Source organism: Mugil cephalus, chromosome 14 (assembly GCF_022458985.1).
Source record: "Mugil cephalus isolate CIBA_MC_2020 chromosome 14, CIBA_Mcephalus_1.1, whole genome shotgun sequence".
NCBI classification, from domain to species: Eukaryota; Metazoa; Chordata; class Actinopteri; order Mugiliformes; family Mugilidae; genus Mugil; species Mugil cephalus.
The window spans coordinates 4,260,628-4,278,770 of NC_061783.1; the positions used below are offsets into that span (position 1 = coordinate 4,260,628).

General features: G+C 41.2%; 1 protein-coding gene across 3 annotated transcripts in view; it reads right to left on the reverse strand.

Annotated features, from left to right (window-relative positions):
• The window catches only part of trappc9 (trafficking protein particle complex subunit 9), a 212,985-nt gene that overhangs the window by 50,674 nt on the left and 144,168 nt on the right, over positions 1-18,143 (reverse strand). For all 3 annotated transcript variants that reach the window (XM_047604448.1, XM_047604446.1, XM_047604447.1), the window contains 2 exons: positions 13,601-13,754; positions 8,021-8,111 (listed from right to left, as the gene is read on the reverse strand). In XM_047604448.1, coding sequence (XP_047460404.1) covers positions 8,021-8,111; positions 13,601-13,754 — 245 coding nt within the window. The remainder of the gene's footprint in view (positions 1-8,020; positions 8,112-13,600; positions 13,755-18,143) is intronic.

Here is an 18,143-nt window from a genome sequence, read left to right on the forward strand (position 1 = left end):
TTCCACATTAAAGCCACCAGGGCGATAGGATAAGACTGGTGATTCCAGCCAAAGTGGGACAAATGATCCTTTCATGCTCGCTCCCTTAATGTGGTAAAAATGTATTAACAATGCTCTGTTAAACAGTCTTGTGTTATGGTAATCATACATGGCACAATGTGTAGAAATCACCATTCACATTCGTAATGGCTTAATTAACTGGTTGAAAAAACAATTGACGATATCTGCCAGATCATTTACTTAAGCCACCTGAGAAGAGGGATCATTTCAAGGCCCGGCTACCTCAGGATTACGCACTTATCACAAGTATGACTATCATTATCTCCATCCCCACACCCATCTCAGCCTGTCTGAGTCAGCACTGCCCTTGTAAATCACAAACACCGGCCTGCGGGACAGAGTGAGCCTCATGAAAAGGTGCGAGTCGTCCTCCTATCTCGCTCTGGTTTCAATAGGAGACCTTTAGGATAGCTGACTGACAGAGCCCGGGTGACAGAGTTGAAAAACAAGCAGATAAATCAGCCTCTGCCTACACAGTGCTCCTCATTGCACTCATCAGTCAGCTAAATGGTCCACACCCGCTGCAGATTTAAGCCTATCTGCACTCCAATAGGTGGGTGGCGAGTTGGGGTGTAGAGTGGTAATGTGTGTGTGTTTGCATTTCTGCCAGGGTAGAAATGCAAACATGCCTTCACGTCTTCCAGTCTGAGCTATGTTCTGAGGGGATATTTCAAAATCCGTATTAAAATATCCTTTAAACAAAGTCTTTTCAGTGAATATGCTGAGTTATATTAATTATGCTTAAACTAAATTACCATAGACACACAGACTCTCTAACTAGTCAGGTCCTGGCTAGGCTGGAATGTGGTATTATCTCCGAAGTTCAAATATGGTTCCAGGACATCCTGCACTGAAGCAGCAAGAAGGTTCTGGACCAGTGGTAGTCGAGAAAGGCAATCATTCAATGAAAATAGCTGTTTTTCCTAATTTGTCCATTGTTTTAGTCAGAGCAGCGGACAGAACACAACACTGAGAGACGGGACTAAACAGCAATGAACCCAAATTGTACATATTTTTCTTAAGAGATATACTTTTTTTTTTAAAGGATAGTTTATTAAATGTTAACGTTCTCCCGATTTGCTTCTTTGCAGGAAAACAAATGGAAAAAAATCTGGAGTTGTCGGTATTTCTAGGTTGTTATGCTGTTGTGTTACTGGTCTGGCCCACTCGAGATCAAATTGGGCTGTAAGTGGCCCCCAAACTAAAATGAGTTTGACACTCCTGCTCTCGAGGATAAGCAGTAGTAGATAATGGGTGGAATGGATGTTTGCTTCCAATAGGCCAAAATAACTCATTTTGCAAAATGTCAAACCATGCCTGTTAAAGCCAACTACAAACAGAATTAAAGCCCTGATGCTAAATCCATGCTTGTGGTTCAAGGCAGACGGTAGTTGCGTTTAACAAAAGGCACAACCTTTAACCACCCCTTATTTTTTATGTTACGTGAAGGGCACCATACTTCCAAAATTGGCAGCATAAATCCTAACACATAAAAATGTGTATATTTGCGGCATATTGCATTTGTTTGTAGTAGAAGTAAAAGAAGAAGAGGAACTACAACATGAGGGTGGAATGAGGGAAGACAAGGTGTCACCGATGCTGCCTCAAGTTGCTAGACAGAAATGTCTGAGCAGCTCTTTCTGGTGCAAACAAATGCTGCATATTCCTTTGTTTTTTTCACATCCACAGTAGTTCACTCAAATGAATAATCAGAGGAGGTAATTAACAAGAATTGCTGCCTCTGTTTTGCAGGCCTCCATCAACATGTCAAGTTGCAGTTAGCAAAGACATTAAAGGCATTTAAGAAAAGCTCTTCAGCAGAACATGGGGCTGTCACAGTATTATTGATACGTGTTAAAATGTGACAGTGACGTTTAGAACAAATCTAGAAATATTAGAATCACTAGGACAAAAACAATGTCTGTTAGTTGCAGCTGTGACATATTTTTTTGTATCTTCTAGTACAGGGGTCTTCAGTGTTTTTCAGGCCAAGGACCTCAAACTGATAGAGTGATTAAGTAGAGACCCCCTACCTACTATATGTGTTCTATATTAAACTCATCCTGCAGCACCGACTCTGATTAATATCATTCAGTTTTGCTTTTGGTCTCCATCGCCAACTATTAATAAACCACCTGTATGCTAGTGCAAACTGATAGAACAGACAAAAACAAATGGATAAATTCTACCTAATACCATAATCCATTCTGTATCTGAACTCGGGGTACATCCTGCACAGGTCGGCAGTATATCAGAAATCGGTTCTGTCTAAGCACATCCAAAATAAAATATGGGTGTGCACAACAGCCGATGGATGTGTTTGCCTTCCTAGGGAGCTCGGTGGCAGGCTGGGCTGATCTAGATGGGCTTAGGGAAGGCTCACTACCATCTCCCACTGGTCCTATCAGTGCTGTGCAGATAACTGCAGAAGGGCCTGGGATCGATGTGTGCACAGATGTGACATATTACCAGCTGCAGGTGCGGTCAAAACACTTGTCTTTCATTTCAGCCATGCGTTCCCATCCTCTCTCAGGTCAGCGCTTCTAATGACCACCACCACCACCACCACCACCGCCACCGCCACCGCAACACAGGGACTTCAGCGTTAGGTGAGTTTTGCCGTTTGGCAGCATCGTTTGTCAAACCTGCAGTTATGGCAGTTGCACACCTGACAAAAGCTTAAAGGCATATTATTCCATGAGGTGTCCCCTGTGTGTGTGGAAAAGCCACACGCCTGTGACTATGCCAATATCCATTTGGTGTGTATGCGGGACAGAAGAGGGGGGGAGCAGAAGTGCCGTCTTATTAAATTATCTCGCCGCCTTTTACAGCGACGCCCCCCGCCCTTCTCTTTTCCATCTCTCTCCTAGGCTAAACATTTGTCTTTCCATTCATGGGTGAATTTGTATTCCATTGAGATGGGTTCCTGGTGGCAGACTGACGGTGGGAGGGGGCGGAGGGGATGGGGAATGGGTGCAAAGTCCGCATTCAGGCTTGCTGTTTTCCATCTCACTGCTTGGTTACAGGACTCAACAGGCAGACAATGCAGGAAAAAAAACAAAAAAAAAGCCTGTCCACGTTTGCTCGAATGCAATTTCAAATTAATGCTGTTCATCATTTGTGTGTATTCATGCTTTTTATTGATCATCTAATATCAATTAAAACAATTCATTATTAACTAGATGCTTTCTCTGCAGATGTTTGAAGTAGTTTTAAATGTGTATTAATATATTCTGCTGCTGGTGGTTTACGCAATATTATATGCATTTTAGCATGACTTTAAATACTCAATAAATCACTTTATACGTCCCCAGCTTTCCCCACGGGATCACTTCACCCGGTGTGGATGCAGACCTCGCTCTCTCCTTCAGCAAAATATCATAACCTGCCACGGTGGTGTCACACCCTCTGAGAGCTCGGCCTCGATTGGACAGGTGACTGTTTATTTAGCAACACTCCATTAAGTTGACATAGCCACTCCTATCACAAGGTGCCGCGCTTTGGCTTTAATCAAATTGACAGCTGAGGTGCTATAATCAGCGGATATTTACATAATGCCAGGTTAAAAAAAAAAAAAAAAAAAAAAAAAGTAAAGGACGACACCTGTTCTGTCGTCATAACTAGCATGGAGGGAGGAGGAAACCTTACAGCTGACAATCGTGTAACATATCCTGTTAAATGTTTTGCTCAGTAACAAAGCAGATTTATGAGGACGGAAATGAAATATATTTTCCTGTTAGATTCAAAATAATGAATAGATTTTGCTGACAGATAAATACCAATATATTCTACCAATATGATATATATACATACATACATACACTATATACGTGTGTGTGATAAGGCAGTTGCAGTATACCGGTATTAACAATAATCGTGGTATTAAAAAATTTAATTTGAACACGTGTCCCATGTGTGTGTTTTACATCTGCCCTGTTTTCTTCTGTTCCACTGTTATTTTGAGTGTAATTCATCTCTCACAAGAGAGACTTAGGGTTATGGCACAAATGAAGTTGAAGATGCATTTCCTGCCCTCATTATGATTTTATTTTTAATTTTGCTGATATCATGATAATATCGTTATCATGACATTGGAGTTGCCAAAAGAACAGAAACACAACACAGCAGCTCTCTCAGTTATTGTAACAGAACTTTCATGAGGTTAAGACTTAGTGCAGGACTGTTGTACTGGATTGCATGTGTTTTTACCACTTTGCCAAATAAAGTGGCAACTGAGTGTAGCATTGTTAGTTTAATCAATGTAATTAGTGCACTGACACAATGTCTTACTTCAACAATGCACTCTGTATTTTCCACTGTATCAGAGAGGGGTTAAGGAAACGTATAGTCTGATTTTTTCCTGGGGAAACATTTGAGCCGATACCCGCGTCCTAATTTAGAGTGCTCCATCCCTCAGCCCACCCCCCTCTCCCCGTCAAACGCCTTCCCCTCTCTCAATTTTGAGGATGACAAGTGCCGGTCACAGTTTTTGGGAGAGTAATAAAATTTGGCCACAGATAATTAAACCAGTCATCCGGCCAGACGTCTGGAAAACAATAGCTGAGAAGCCCCGAGGCCGCTTCGCTGACATTTAGGCTGTAAAACTGGAATCCGCCGACAACACGTACAGATAAGTAGATTATTTTTAGGATCTGTGACATGAGGATTGCGGACTGACCGAGCAGAAAATTGAAAATAATATGAAAAGCAACCTGAACTTATATCAATGCCAAGCGAGGTAGTCTTTAAGAGTAATCAACCATATACCTGTCCACAAATTAACTTTGCTGTAAACGTGCTCAGCAGTGCGCAGAAGTCGCAGCAGTGACTTCGTAAGCAAAGACAAAAGGCTTTGTGAAGAACTGTGGCTTCTGTACAATCACACAAACGCAGCCAGAGAATAATGTCCAAGCTGTGCGCATATTTTAGGTGGGTATGCTGAGTAGAATGCAGCCCTCTCGCCTTTGTTTGTGTGAGAAATTTCTTCTCAGCTGTTTTCTTTTTATTCACTTAAAAAAGGGCTTACCACATAAACATAAAAGTAATCCGCTTTAATTTCCTGCTCACTCTGTAAATTACAGCATTTGCTTTGAACTGAAAAGATGAAATTCAGCAGTGGCAAAAGAATATGGCAATAATTACACAAAAAATAGGAATTATTTATTTATAATTACGTGGCGAGCTTGCACATATACCATGTGAGTTACTGCGGCTCTGGTAGAATCGTTCACTAATGGCCTCCGTTTGCTTCCCATTCGCTAATGATAATGAGCTTGTAAACAAACGCAAAACCGTAAAGCAGATTCTGGCGTGTTCCGCGCTCTCCATTTACTGGAACCTGTGCTATCAAATATTCATGAGTTTCGATGGTAGCAAATCATGAAGACACATCATGTTTCTCAGACCGCACAATTGGCCGGGCTCAGGAAGAGATGTCAAAGACTGTTTGTTGCAACTCCAGCCTGAGGCAAAGTATCTATAAATAAATAAATAAATAAAAGCCTTCCCTCTGTTGACTTTTAGAATATTTTGTTGCACTATTATTTTGGTGTATTGATTTTTGAGTTTGAGGAGTCGCAACAGAAATGATTTCCTGAATTTCTGTTTCTTGGACATTCGAGTTATTTTGATTGGATTTTTTTTCCCAACGCCTTAGACTCTCCTGCTAATAATGAATTTAATTTGATCCTTCGACATAAAGACACATTACATTCCCCTTCCACTCCAGGAGCAACAGCAAATGTCAGCTCTGACATAGGTGACCTGTGACAAATGTTCCCGTCCCCATTCAAGCCACACTCGGATCTTGTTGGTTGCATGTTAGGCTTATTACCACTAATCAAGGAGGAGGACACGTGCTCTAGTGCGCTGAATGAGAGCACAACTTAAAGTCATCAATCAAGAAAGCAGGAAAGTCGAAAGAAAGGCGTATAATAAAGGTCGTCGAGAAATTCACTGTATACTTGGCAGCTGGACGTTGAGTGTGGAGTGGTACTGAAGGATTTTCCTCGATTAGCTGTGGAACGACCGACACGGCCAACTGTGTGAGTGGAATTGTGCTGCTCACAGATCCACTCAACAGGAGGGGATGTAGCACACAATGCCGGGCTCGGCTGTGCATGCAAATGCGCTTTCACAGCACGTACTCACGCTCCGCTCCTTTACTTTCAGCCCCGTGTTTGATAGTAAGCCGAACACGGAGGGCGAGGAAACACAGGACGTGTTCGCACCATGCCAAATAGGCGGAACACACCAACACACAACTCTCCTTAACTGGAAAAAGCTGTGGAACATAAGTGGTGTAACAAGTGGGAAGGCAATGACTCTCATCAGATAATTTAAAGTAGTTATAAAACGTACTTTACATCAAACGTGTTGTTAATGTACTTACAAAATTTGATATATAATAATCTATAGTTAATTCCACATTGGCTTGTCTCTTATGGACCAGGAAATGACAGCTGTTATCACGTTCTAGAACCACAAGTATACAAAGGTTTACAGTATACAATGGAACGCCAACAATAAGCTCTGATGATGAAATTAAAGTCTTAAATAGTGAAATGATCCCATAATGACGAGACTGAATCAGCGGAGACCTTGTCAATGAAGCACTTGGAACCTTCTGAATGAGTTGAAATAGTTTCGACAAACGGAAAATGGTTGTGTCAATCTGAAGGTTGTCGACAACAGATGTAATTAATGAGGTTTACAGTTTCCGCTTTCTGATAAAAAAGTAAAAACACTTTTTTAAAGCTGCTAGTGTTTGAAATAAGAGGCGCCCTCTCTATATGCTCTTAAAGGTAAAAAAAAAAAGTGGTAAAGTACTATTGTACACTTAATCTAATTCATGACAAGACAAACTGAACAGGTCTGGCCAACTGCAATTAGTTTTTTTGACAAGCAAGTTATAGTCATCCACAGTGTCAGTGTGAGGCTGACAGAGCAACGGAATTAAGCAGCATCCAATTGGACACACAGCGCAGGGGAAATGGTTGAACTATACACATAATTGAGCCTCTGATAGTCTTGGCAACTCTGATAAAGGCATCCTAATGGGCTGAGGCAAATTATCTGGCTCACAATCAGCAAGTCTTGCAAATACCCAAGGCTGAACTGAGTACCTCTGCAGAAATGAAGAGGAAATAACAACCACTGTCAACATCTGACATTGGTGAGAAAGGTGGCTGTATTTCAATTAATAATACAAAAGCATTTTCTCCGGAATTATACTGTATTTTTCTAAAGGAAGATCCAAAATATCTGGAGAAGAGTGAATCCAGTGATGTATTTACATTTGATCCCCCTTATTATGGTCTCAATAGATTCTCACATTTCCACGCATGATCTGCTGCGCAGATTCATTTCGCAGATTGCCGTCTCTTTGCAAAAGCAGGACAGCCCCAGCTGACTAATCAAAATGCTGGCAGTGCCCAAAGAGAGGCCAGGAATCTCAGAAAACAAACACCCGCAGTAAATCAAAAGTGATTTCAGAGGATGATCACAGATGGTGCGACCAAAGAGCGCTCCTACAAATTCTGTGTGTCCCCGGTGATTCACACATTTCCCAAGCTGCTGTCTACACTTTTCCAAAATAGCCTGTAGCCCATTATAAATGCAAATAAAAAACATGGCTTGAGACCATTTCGTGAGGTTTATGCACTGACACTGACTAAACTGACAGGTGAGAAGGCAAGTCATGGTACCACGCAGATAAGTGTGATTGACAAACATATTCATTGGAAACCTAGAGGAAGATTTAATTTCAACAAAAACACAGATAGTGAAATAAAAACAAAGCTATATGCAGTACATACAGACTTTTCCCTTATTTCATTAACTTCTTATTTTCCTGATCTAACAGGTTTTCACATTTTGAGAAGAGTGAATTCACAAACTTTTAATGATGACTGTGTAATCATGACTCAGACAAAGGAAGGCACATAAATGAGAGACTCACCCCACTGCAAAGGAGCAAGCTGTAGGTGCTCCAGGACCAGCTGGTTGAGGACTCCCTCCACGCTGGCCTCTCCATGGCGTGGCAGAGACGGGTGGGCGAAGTCAAGGACAACAGTGTGGGAAAGCTTCGGTACATTTCAAGGATTAACCATCACGTTAAACTCTACATGTTCACATGGCTTGTTATAATAATAATAAATAAATGGTCTCAATAGATTCTCACATGTCCATGCATGATCTGCTGTGCAGATTCATTTCACAGTATGTTAACATACTGGTAATATACCAAGCTATAGCAGTAAGAAAGAGACTCTGCTATCTGTTATATAATTTAAAGGAGTGAGTGCAGATACCACTAAGGTTCTACAGCTGAGCTTAGATAAAAATGTGCATCGTCTGCATAGAGTGGAAACCAATAGTAAGTCTTTGTATAATGTAGCCTGATGTAAACACAATTCAACTAATGACAATTCTTATTGGAATATGAGACCGAGGGCAAGTCATTTGGAGTTTATTAATGGGCATGTTTCAATCTATACCAATAAAAAATACCTCTGCATTTACAGCAACAACAGTAACAATAGAGAAGCAACATTAGAATAGAATAGAATAGAATAGAATAGAATAGAATAGAATAGAATAGAATAGAATAGAGTAGAAGCTTGTGCACAAAATATACACAGACATCAACATAACATAAGAACAAAATCAATATAAAGTAATAGTGTCAGTAAAAGCAGTGCAAATGGAATATATATAAGACTGCATTAACATACGTGTGTGCAAACTGCGCTGGGAACTACTTCCCTGTTACTATAAGATGTTTGCCAGAGCATAATCAACTCGAACTGGAGTTACTCCAGACAAAAGGGAATGTGGGTGGAAGTTCATCTGGCTTCCAGGGCCATGTATATGTAGCCTGAAGGAAGAATGGAAAAGGATTAATTGTCATCCATCGCGTGCTGAACATACTGCAATGTCACTCCACTGTCACCTGCAAACCCATCCAAGCACGCAAAAAAAAAAAAAAAACTGCTCAAGAACAGTCGAAGGAAACGTCGAAGAAGTCAAGAGCTTTGATGCTACTTGCATCTCTGAACACAACCACATACATTCTTGGTTTGCTCCTAAAATAAAACTGCTAACACTTGTCTGGCATATGATTAAAGGGCCTAATTTACGTTGTGTGAAAGAACAAAGCATTGTTAAAGATGTGAAAGGTGCTAATTGAGTATCTACCAAATGTCTGGCTACAGACTTTAGAGACACCACAAAGTTAAGTTAGAAATATCATTGAATCAAACAAGAAGACATGCATAATACTACTGGTGGTAGCATTGACAGCCACCATAATCATGTAATTTTTATGTTATGCATTCATTTAGATGTCAAAGGTGGACAGAGCGTGTTTCTATAATGACAGCGTTAAACTGATCGCAGGGAAGGCTATCAATGGATGAATACTGCATCAAAACAAATACGGCTGTCAGAGAGCAATTACCCAGATAATGTGTGATGATAAGGACACCGCCGATCATTTACACAGCTGACATTTGGAATAATGGGTGAGACGAGGAGCGCCCAGAGCACCAAACCTGTGTCTATTAACCTTTGCGGGGAGAGTACAGTATGCATGCGGCGGGAAAGAGGACACATCTACAGACAAAACGTGCTAGCTTAAAAGTGCTTCTAGTGCGCCTGCTGGATTGTTTCCAAACTCAAAGTGTGACTCCTGATGATTCATGACATGCACCTGCATCTTATTCCAATGAACAATGGCAGCGTTGTGGCTTTGATCACTCAAAGCATGATCACGTAGAGTTCTAAATTCTTCAGTGGAAATGTTGGGTAACAGAAGTGCCAAGCAGCTTCGGCTAATTCCCAATGGTGTAAGCTAGGGCAGCATATGATGAATAGACTTTTGTTTGCAATCCTCAAAGGACCCTCAATACAAGCCAGCTTCAGACATGTTACATCGTTCGAGGGTGTTTATTATATCTACCAACCCATTGCAGCGAGAGGAGCCACTGTAGTCCTAACAGAACCATAGTCCAGTCAGATTTTAAACGGGTTGGGCCATGTGAGCAGTATGCTGTATATGTAGTAGGGGCAACTGCTAAATAAACAATCAATGGATTCTCTCTGTGGCCATGTGGAAAGGAACCGCATGCAGAACTCCAACAAGGAATGACTTTCACACTCATCTTCTGAATGCTGAATTCATGGATTTGTGGCAACCAAGCAGCACATTCATTAAGTCATTCTCCCGAGCCTGCCACAGATCAGAGCAATCACAGAAACTCGGATCATCAACATGCTTGTTCACGCAGTAAAATTATTTTCAGTAGTCATTCAGTTTGGCAATTTTCTGTTTGTTGAATAACAGTGTGTATGTCATGCATGGTGGTTCTTCACAGTTTCACAATTGTATAATTCATTGCAGTGTGTTGCTTGGAGAACTGGTTCATTCTCACTCTGGTCCAGCAGGACGGCTTTAAGTTTAAAGCTATTTATTTGAGATTAACGCCGTCGGGAAGAGCTTTAAACCAAATTTTATACTGAGAAATGACACAAATAGTGCTGCCTACAGTGGAGTACAGTGCCTTGGAGGTGATCTGTACAATACAAGTCGTGAAGTAGACTGGTGTCTATTTAACTCAGTCATACTTAAAATATCATGCTGTTGCTCCTGGCTTTTAGACAGACTATAATCTGGGTGTAATATGCAGGCTATGACAGCTTTCAGGGAGTTGCAATAATAACTAACTGTGAAGAGAATATTTAGTGCTGGTTAAGAAGGCCATTGGGACACAAATGAACTTCCACACTGTGACCTCCTTAAGGGAAAGACACGCTTAGAACATTCGCCTTTCATCTCCTCCATTGTGCTTAGCGGCTGCCCGGTATATGGCAAAGCCATTCCCTATGAATGAATCAACACCGAACACCATCAACAAAACAGGAGTAATATTATAGGGAGCTCATAAATTACAAAGTAATATGACTGTTATTTCGCCCACGGCCAAGTGACTGCTTCCGAGTTTGACGTGCAGTGTAATCAAATGTTTTATTTGTCTAGTTTTCCATGCTGTGAAGTGAAATTCCACCCAGAAGCAAAATTTACATAAACCTAATGCAATGATTTGAGACAGTCAAGTCACTACTCTGAGAGATGTATCCATGTGATACAACGATACAACGATCAAGATTGCATGATTGAATGTGACACTGGTGGGGTGTGAATTCTTAAATGACTCAACAAAAGTTCCCTTCCATCCAAATGAGTTATACAGTATCTGAACACATCTCAGTGACTGAGAAATATTTGTCCAATTTTCCACTCCAGAGACCGCGTTGTACCTCTTTGTCAATTAGATCAACTGAACATTTTGGGCCTGAAATGCCCTTAATGCCTTTCTACAGAAAAGTCACAGTGGTTGTTTCACTGTCTACTGAGTAACAGTTGGATCCGTCTGCAGATGACGTCATCGCCGAAAAAATGCCTGCCTGCTGTTCAACTTTGGGACGGAGTAAAAAAAAAAATAAAAAATTAAAGCATAACATGTCCTAATTTGGATAAAAATGATCAAGCGGGCTGTTTCAGGTGTTTTTCTGCATCAGTCAAGGGAGCTCTGCTGGGAACATGTTGTTATGTCATTTGCTTTCTTCATTCCTGCCTACACGCTGCCAAATTACTGGTAGATAAAACAATGCACATGATGATGGGAGTGTTTACGCCTTCATAAAAAGGAGAAATATAATAGCAATTTCAGGAGCTCAAAGATTGGATTCAACATTAATTGCTCACCGTGCTCACAAGGAGTCTGACAGGCAGCTCTTAGCTCTCTACATACGCGCACCGGTACCTGCCAAATGATGAGTGATGGGCCAATACAAGGCACTGTATAGATAAATCCGGCAGCTGATTATGTGATGCGCTCCTGAGCTCGGCCACGTTACTGCAGTGGCAGATTGGAACTGAATACGCGAAAGCACAGATGTTGGGGTTGGCAGTCAATCCCTTCAGCAGATGGAGGAAGTCTGCGTTAATGTGGAGGTTATTCTATCTATAAACATCAGTTTGAAATTGGTTATTACACAAGCATAGGGAAGAAATGCCTTATTAACACAATGCTTCTGCTCAGACTTGGTCGCGGAGTGATGTCAGCCAATTAAACCCACAAGGATTTACCCGCTAGCTTCGTACTGAAACCTGAAAATTCTAGGATTCTCTTGCTCTAAGCCCCTTCGCACATGGAATCCTGACATTTACTGGACATGTCAGACAACGAACATGTCTGAATCAGCTGGACTGTACATCAAACCGACTTCATGCTGCCTGCCCCCTAGTATTAAGCTCATGTAAATGAGCTTAATCAGATCTGAAACACTGAAAATGTAAAGCTGGAATTTGACCTAAAAGAAAGTTGGCAAGGCTGTCTCAAAAAACACAGTAATGGCGGATATATACTTCGGCCAACAACTTGGATGCACAACATGAAATGGAGGAAGCCTTTCTTTTAAGAGACTTAAGGGCCTTATTTTTATCTCCCTAAGTAGTTCTTACTCCCAACACGGCTCTTTCAAGGACCTCCATGACCCAACCAGTGGCTACCAAGGTTTTACCCGACACTCATTTACACACATCTTTAGCATGGGGAACAACAACAGGTACACCACAGAAAAGTCTGCCTAACAGGCTGTGGATTTTGCGCATACTACAAAAGCGACTGAAACCAGCTGAAGCGTGGACTTTACAGGACTTATGGCCTGCAGTATCAGGCACCAAAATGTACACAACAGTATTTAAGTCCTATACATTGTGGGGTGGAGGTGCAGCTGGCCAGACTTGCCTAAACCATTGCCAGTTTATGGGTTCTCCCTCCTCAGTCACCATTGGTGGCTAAGAGCATCTCACAAGATCTTAGATGTTGACGATTTTTGAAGTTTTGCCGTACCTGCGATAACGTTATGGCTCATGTTTCTAATGGGTGTCCAATTAGCTTTATCTACAGTGTGTGAATCACCGCTTTATTAAACATGCTTTACACAAAGAACACTAAGCAACAGTGCCCATGTGATCGAACTAAACCTACACTTTATCATTTTGTTCAAGGGAACAAAAAAAAGTTTCCTTCCCCAAGACAGCTTTGTGACATTATGTCAAAGATTACCCTGAATAGACTGAACATCTGCTTATAAACTAGGAACTACGGGATATCATGGTTGATATATATTTATGCATCACACTTACACACAAACAGAATACACTAAGATATCACTTCACAGTGTCAGAGTAGTACGTGCCTCACCATACGCTTTCCCATCTGTCAATGCAGGCAATGAAGCTCCCTAGAAGGCCTCCAGATGTGCTGTATCACTGAGCTAACCGACGACAACAAACACAATTCAGTACATGGAACGCAGACAAAGTCTGTTACACAATATGATACTACTCTAGGTCATTACCTGTAACTGGTTCAGGACATAACTCAGCTGTTATCACCTCTGACTAAAGCCTTTGTAACTATGCTCGCATCTCATGAAGTTTATACGGCGCATAGAGCCAATGAAAGGATATAATGTTCCAACAGATGCCCAGCTTGCTGTTGATCTGGCAGCCCTGGGCGTGCTGTCGCTCCTCTTCCAGCTGTTTGGGGTTACTGAAGCGAACAGTCTCCTGGTCCGGCTGTGGCAGACTCTCAAAGTCGAACTTGTCAACCTGGATGGCCATCCTGTAAAAAAAAAAAATAAAAAAAAAGACAGGGGGCAAGCACTTAGAGACGCACGTTGCTGATTATATAATTTGATCAAATTTTAGAGGCATTGTGCAGCTTATTCTAACATTTATATCATGTTCCCAAGTCTCCGTGTCTTGATACACAAACAACAAACAGCACTGTTCCTGTTTCTCAAACAGAGGTGGATAGCAGCTGTTACAATATTCTACTACCCCAAATGATTTGGTTTGTTTGCATACAGAGCCGTTTCCAGCTGGTTGCTTGTGATCCGAGCACCCAGGACAAAGTCTAAAAAGGGTCTGAACAAGGCATGAGCTTCTAAAAGTTTGGTGATATTGTAAATCCTTGTTTGGCCAGGACAATAGACTAGCAGGCTTTTACCTCCTAGCCCCGGTCAGTTATACACGTTCTCCAAACAGCTCTGAGTGCTCCTTAATCCCCCTCATTGTACACTGTCATTAATCGTTCAGTAATGAGTCACTGATGGGAAGGGACATCTTTTTGCGATCAGCTAAAATGCTTTAAAAAAAAAAAATAAGGATACAGTACTTTCCCCCTTTTTTGACTCAGAGGATCTCTTAGCTGTCAATGGTTAAATCTATAAAGTGAATATGTGGTTGCTTTTGCTTTTTCAGTAAATGTAATTTACTAAACCTAATTTTAAAACAGCAAAACAATCTTTAACCAGAATCCATAAAAGCCATTAGAGCAGGAGTGAATCTGAGTAAAACTCATTTCATAACCTGCTCGGGAGAGAGGGGTGAAACTTACATAAAATGAAATATGTTTGTGTGAACTATATATTTAAGTAGAGGCTTTACGAATTTACAGAACCTGTTACTACATTATCACTCAGCGGGCATCAGTGGAAAATACTGCAAACTCTTCTGCTTGATGACAAACAACACCAGCTGCCTGGTGTGGTTTGGCAATTGCTAAATTATTTAGTGAGTGTGAGTCTGAGCAAACACGCTCGGGTCCAAATTTCCCCTGGCTACACTGTGGTGTTTCTAACGTATTGATTAAAATAGCCAACAAAAGCAGTAACGTTCTCTGCCCGAGGTTTCATTAGGTGTCACATCGAGAACTCAGACAGTACATTAAACAAAGCAGCATACCTGCACTCATTAAAATGACCCACAAGACCCCTTCTAATTACATCCACAGCATCCTGCGATGCAAAAATGAACACATCAATTGCAACTATTCTGTCTGTGACTGAAAAAAACCTCTGTAGAGTTCAGAGCTGATTACACTGAGACAGAAAAAGCTATTAGGCTGATATATACAGAGACTCCATAGGTGCATTGATTTTAATCTGGACCTTCCCCTCCACCTCCAAAAAACAGATGTTAAAGAATACTTTGAAATACACTACAGGGATTACATTAGTTGCGAATCCGGTCTTTTCATTTTCTCTAAGTTGTGACTCATGCTCAGAAAAAAAACATAAATGTAGAAGATTTTAAAACTTTAAAGATAACTGTTACATTCTTTGAAAAAGTCCATGCTAATACTGGACCACATAACTACTGATCAGAGATCAGATCAGATCTCTCACTACGCTGGGAGGTGACAACCTCCTGCGTCAGAGGAGTTTTGCCTCATTCATTCAGAAAAAATAATACACCTTTATTATGAACAATCTCATGTAAAGGGAAAAGCAGCAAAAGTGATGCCTGTTCATTATTAAAGAGAGCATTTTAAAACGTAAGTGAGAATTTACAAATGCATTTAATATGGGTATACAAGTGAGATTCTGTGTTAATTATTCTTGTCTTTGTTCCCCTTTATTACCAGGAAACTTCCAGGGTTGGAGTTATAATCTGAGCTTTGTGCAGGTCTAACTAACATCAGGGTAAAGATCAATAAATAACACCACAACGAGACAGTAGCTGTTAAAATACTCTATATGTATCTGCATTTCAAATGATGTCAGTTTATTTGCATACAGAGCACAAAACTGAGATGTGATCTGGAGACACAGATCAGGTAAAGACAGGTGTGAACACACGTATCTGAAGGTGGCCCCTTGTGATCGGACAGCGCAGATCACATCTCAATGCAAGGCTGCAGCTGTGGTGTAGAAAAATGTGAAAGGCACTACTGTCACTGTCACTCTAATTTTAAACATTTCCCTTAAAATCCGAGAGGGGATTAGCCATTTGAGACCAAAACCTTTTTGCAATTCTTTTTTCCTGAATGGTCTATGTGAAGCAAGGAGGCTGCAAACAACTACCTAATTAATTTTTCCATATAAAACAAGAAGATAGATGGTTAAACATGCTAATGTCTAATGGCTTCTGGATAAAAAGCAAACTTACTTGGTTTATTTTTCACACTGGCTATTTAAAATGGCATTGGTTTAAAGTGGTTATGGAGAATGTGTGCAGGGACATTTATAATCTTATCTGTGTTCATGAGGACTGTATTGCACTTGACTGTAAGATGGATCCTCCACACATGTTTTTCCAATTTTTTCACTCAAACCAACAATCTTGAACGTAGTTATTGTGATGAAGAGATGCAAACCAGACAATCAATGCAGACGTTGAATGCTTCCGATACAAAGAGAAGAAAAATGTTGTCAACATTCTCAGGCTGAGTCCAAAGGAGATTCTTGTGAAAATGTGATCGTTGAACCACCAAACTATCTCTTGAATAAATTCTGCAGAGTGAACCATGGTCAGCAACCTGCAGCAGCACTTTACAGGAGATGAGAAATGTCTGTGGCCTTTTGGTGGTGGCAGTGTGACTGATTGGCTTTACTTCAAATGTTTAACTGGGTGACAGACACTATCAGATCCTTCTTTATACAGAAAGAGTGGAACAAAAAAGGATAACTCGGTGCTCGTATCATTCAGTACTTAGAGAAGTGACACAATGTGACTTTGAGGCGGGCGGCTAACTGCAAATTACCTGGACATCTATCTCCACAGGAGACCAGCTTGCAGAAAGAAGTTCCTATTAAAGCAGTGTGTCACTCAGAAATGTGGCTCTGTGTTTTTAAGCCTTAAGTTAAATTACTGCTTTGGCAGGAACCATGCTGACTAATGCAAAATATTCCACACTGCAGACACTCAAGAGATGAGGCCACATTTGCTTAACTTGTCTCTCCCTTGAGTTTGATAGGAAACACAAGGGATGGAGTGTCCATGCACTGATCTGCATGTTTTCTCTGGAGGCCACAGCAACTCACTGAGGACTCATTTTCTGATACAGAGTGAAAAAAGTGGTTCCACTGGCCAGGGCTTTGTTGTGTTTTCTCCAATTACACTCGCTTGCTATTTGATTAGGTACACCTGTTTAATTGCTTGTTAACACAAATAGCTAATCAGTCAATCACATGGCTGTAGTTCAATGCATTTAGTCATGTAGAGGTGATCAAGACAACTTGCTGAAGTTCAAAGCGAGCATCAGAATGAGGAAGAAAGGGGATTTAAGTGACTTTAAACGTGATGTGGTTGTTGGTGTCAGACAGGCTGGTCTAAATATTTCAGAAACTGCTGATCTACTGGGATTTTCACACACAACCAGCTCTAGGGTTTACAAAGAATGGTCCAAAAAAGAGAAAATATCCAGTGAGCGGCAGATGTGTGGACGAAAATACCTTGTTGATGTGAGAGGTCAGAGGAGAATGGGTAGACTGACTGGAGATGATAGAAAGGCAACAGTAACTCAAATAACCACTTGTTACAACCAAAGAATGCAGAATACCATCTCTGAACGCACAACATGTCCAACCTTGAAGAAGATGGGCTACAACAGCAGAAGACCACATAGGGTGCCACTCCTGTCTGCTAAGAACAGGAAACTGAGACTACAGTTCACGCAGGCTCACCAACACTGGACAATAGAAGATTGGAAAAATGTTGCCTGGTCTGACCTGAGTCTCAATTTCAGCTGTGACATTCGGATGGCAGGGTCAGAATTTGGTGTAAACAACATGAAAGCATGGATCCATCCTGCCTTGTATCAACAGTTCAGGCTGGTGATGGTGTGATGGTGTGGGGGATATTTTCTTGGAACACTTTGGGTCCTTAGTCCAAACTGAGCATGGTTTAAATGCCACAGCCTACCTGAGTATTGTTGCTGACCATGTCCATCCCTTTATGACCACAGTGAACCCATCTTCTGGCGGCTACTTCCAGCAGGATAATGCACCATGTCACAAAGCTCGTATCATCTCAAACTGGTTTCTTGAACATGACAGTGAGTTCACTGTACTCCAATTGCCTCCACAGTCACCAGATCTCAATCCAATAGAGCACCTTTGGGATGTGGTGGAGCAGGAGATTGTCATCATAGATGCTGAACCGACAAATCTGCAGCAACTGTGTGATGCTATCATGTCAATATGGACCAAAACACCTCGTTGAAAGT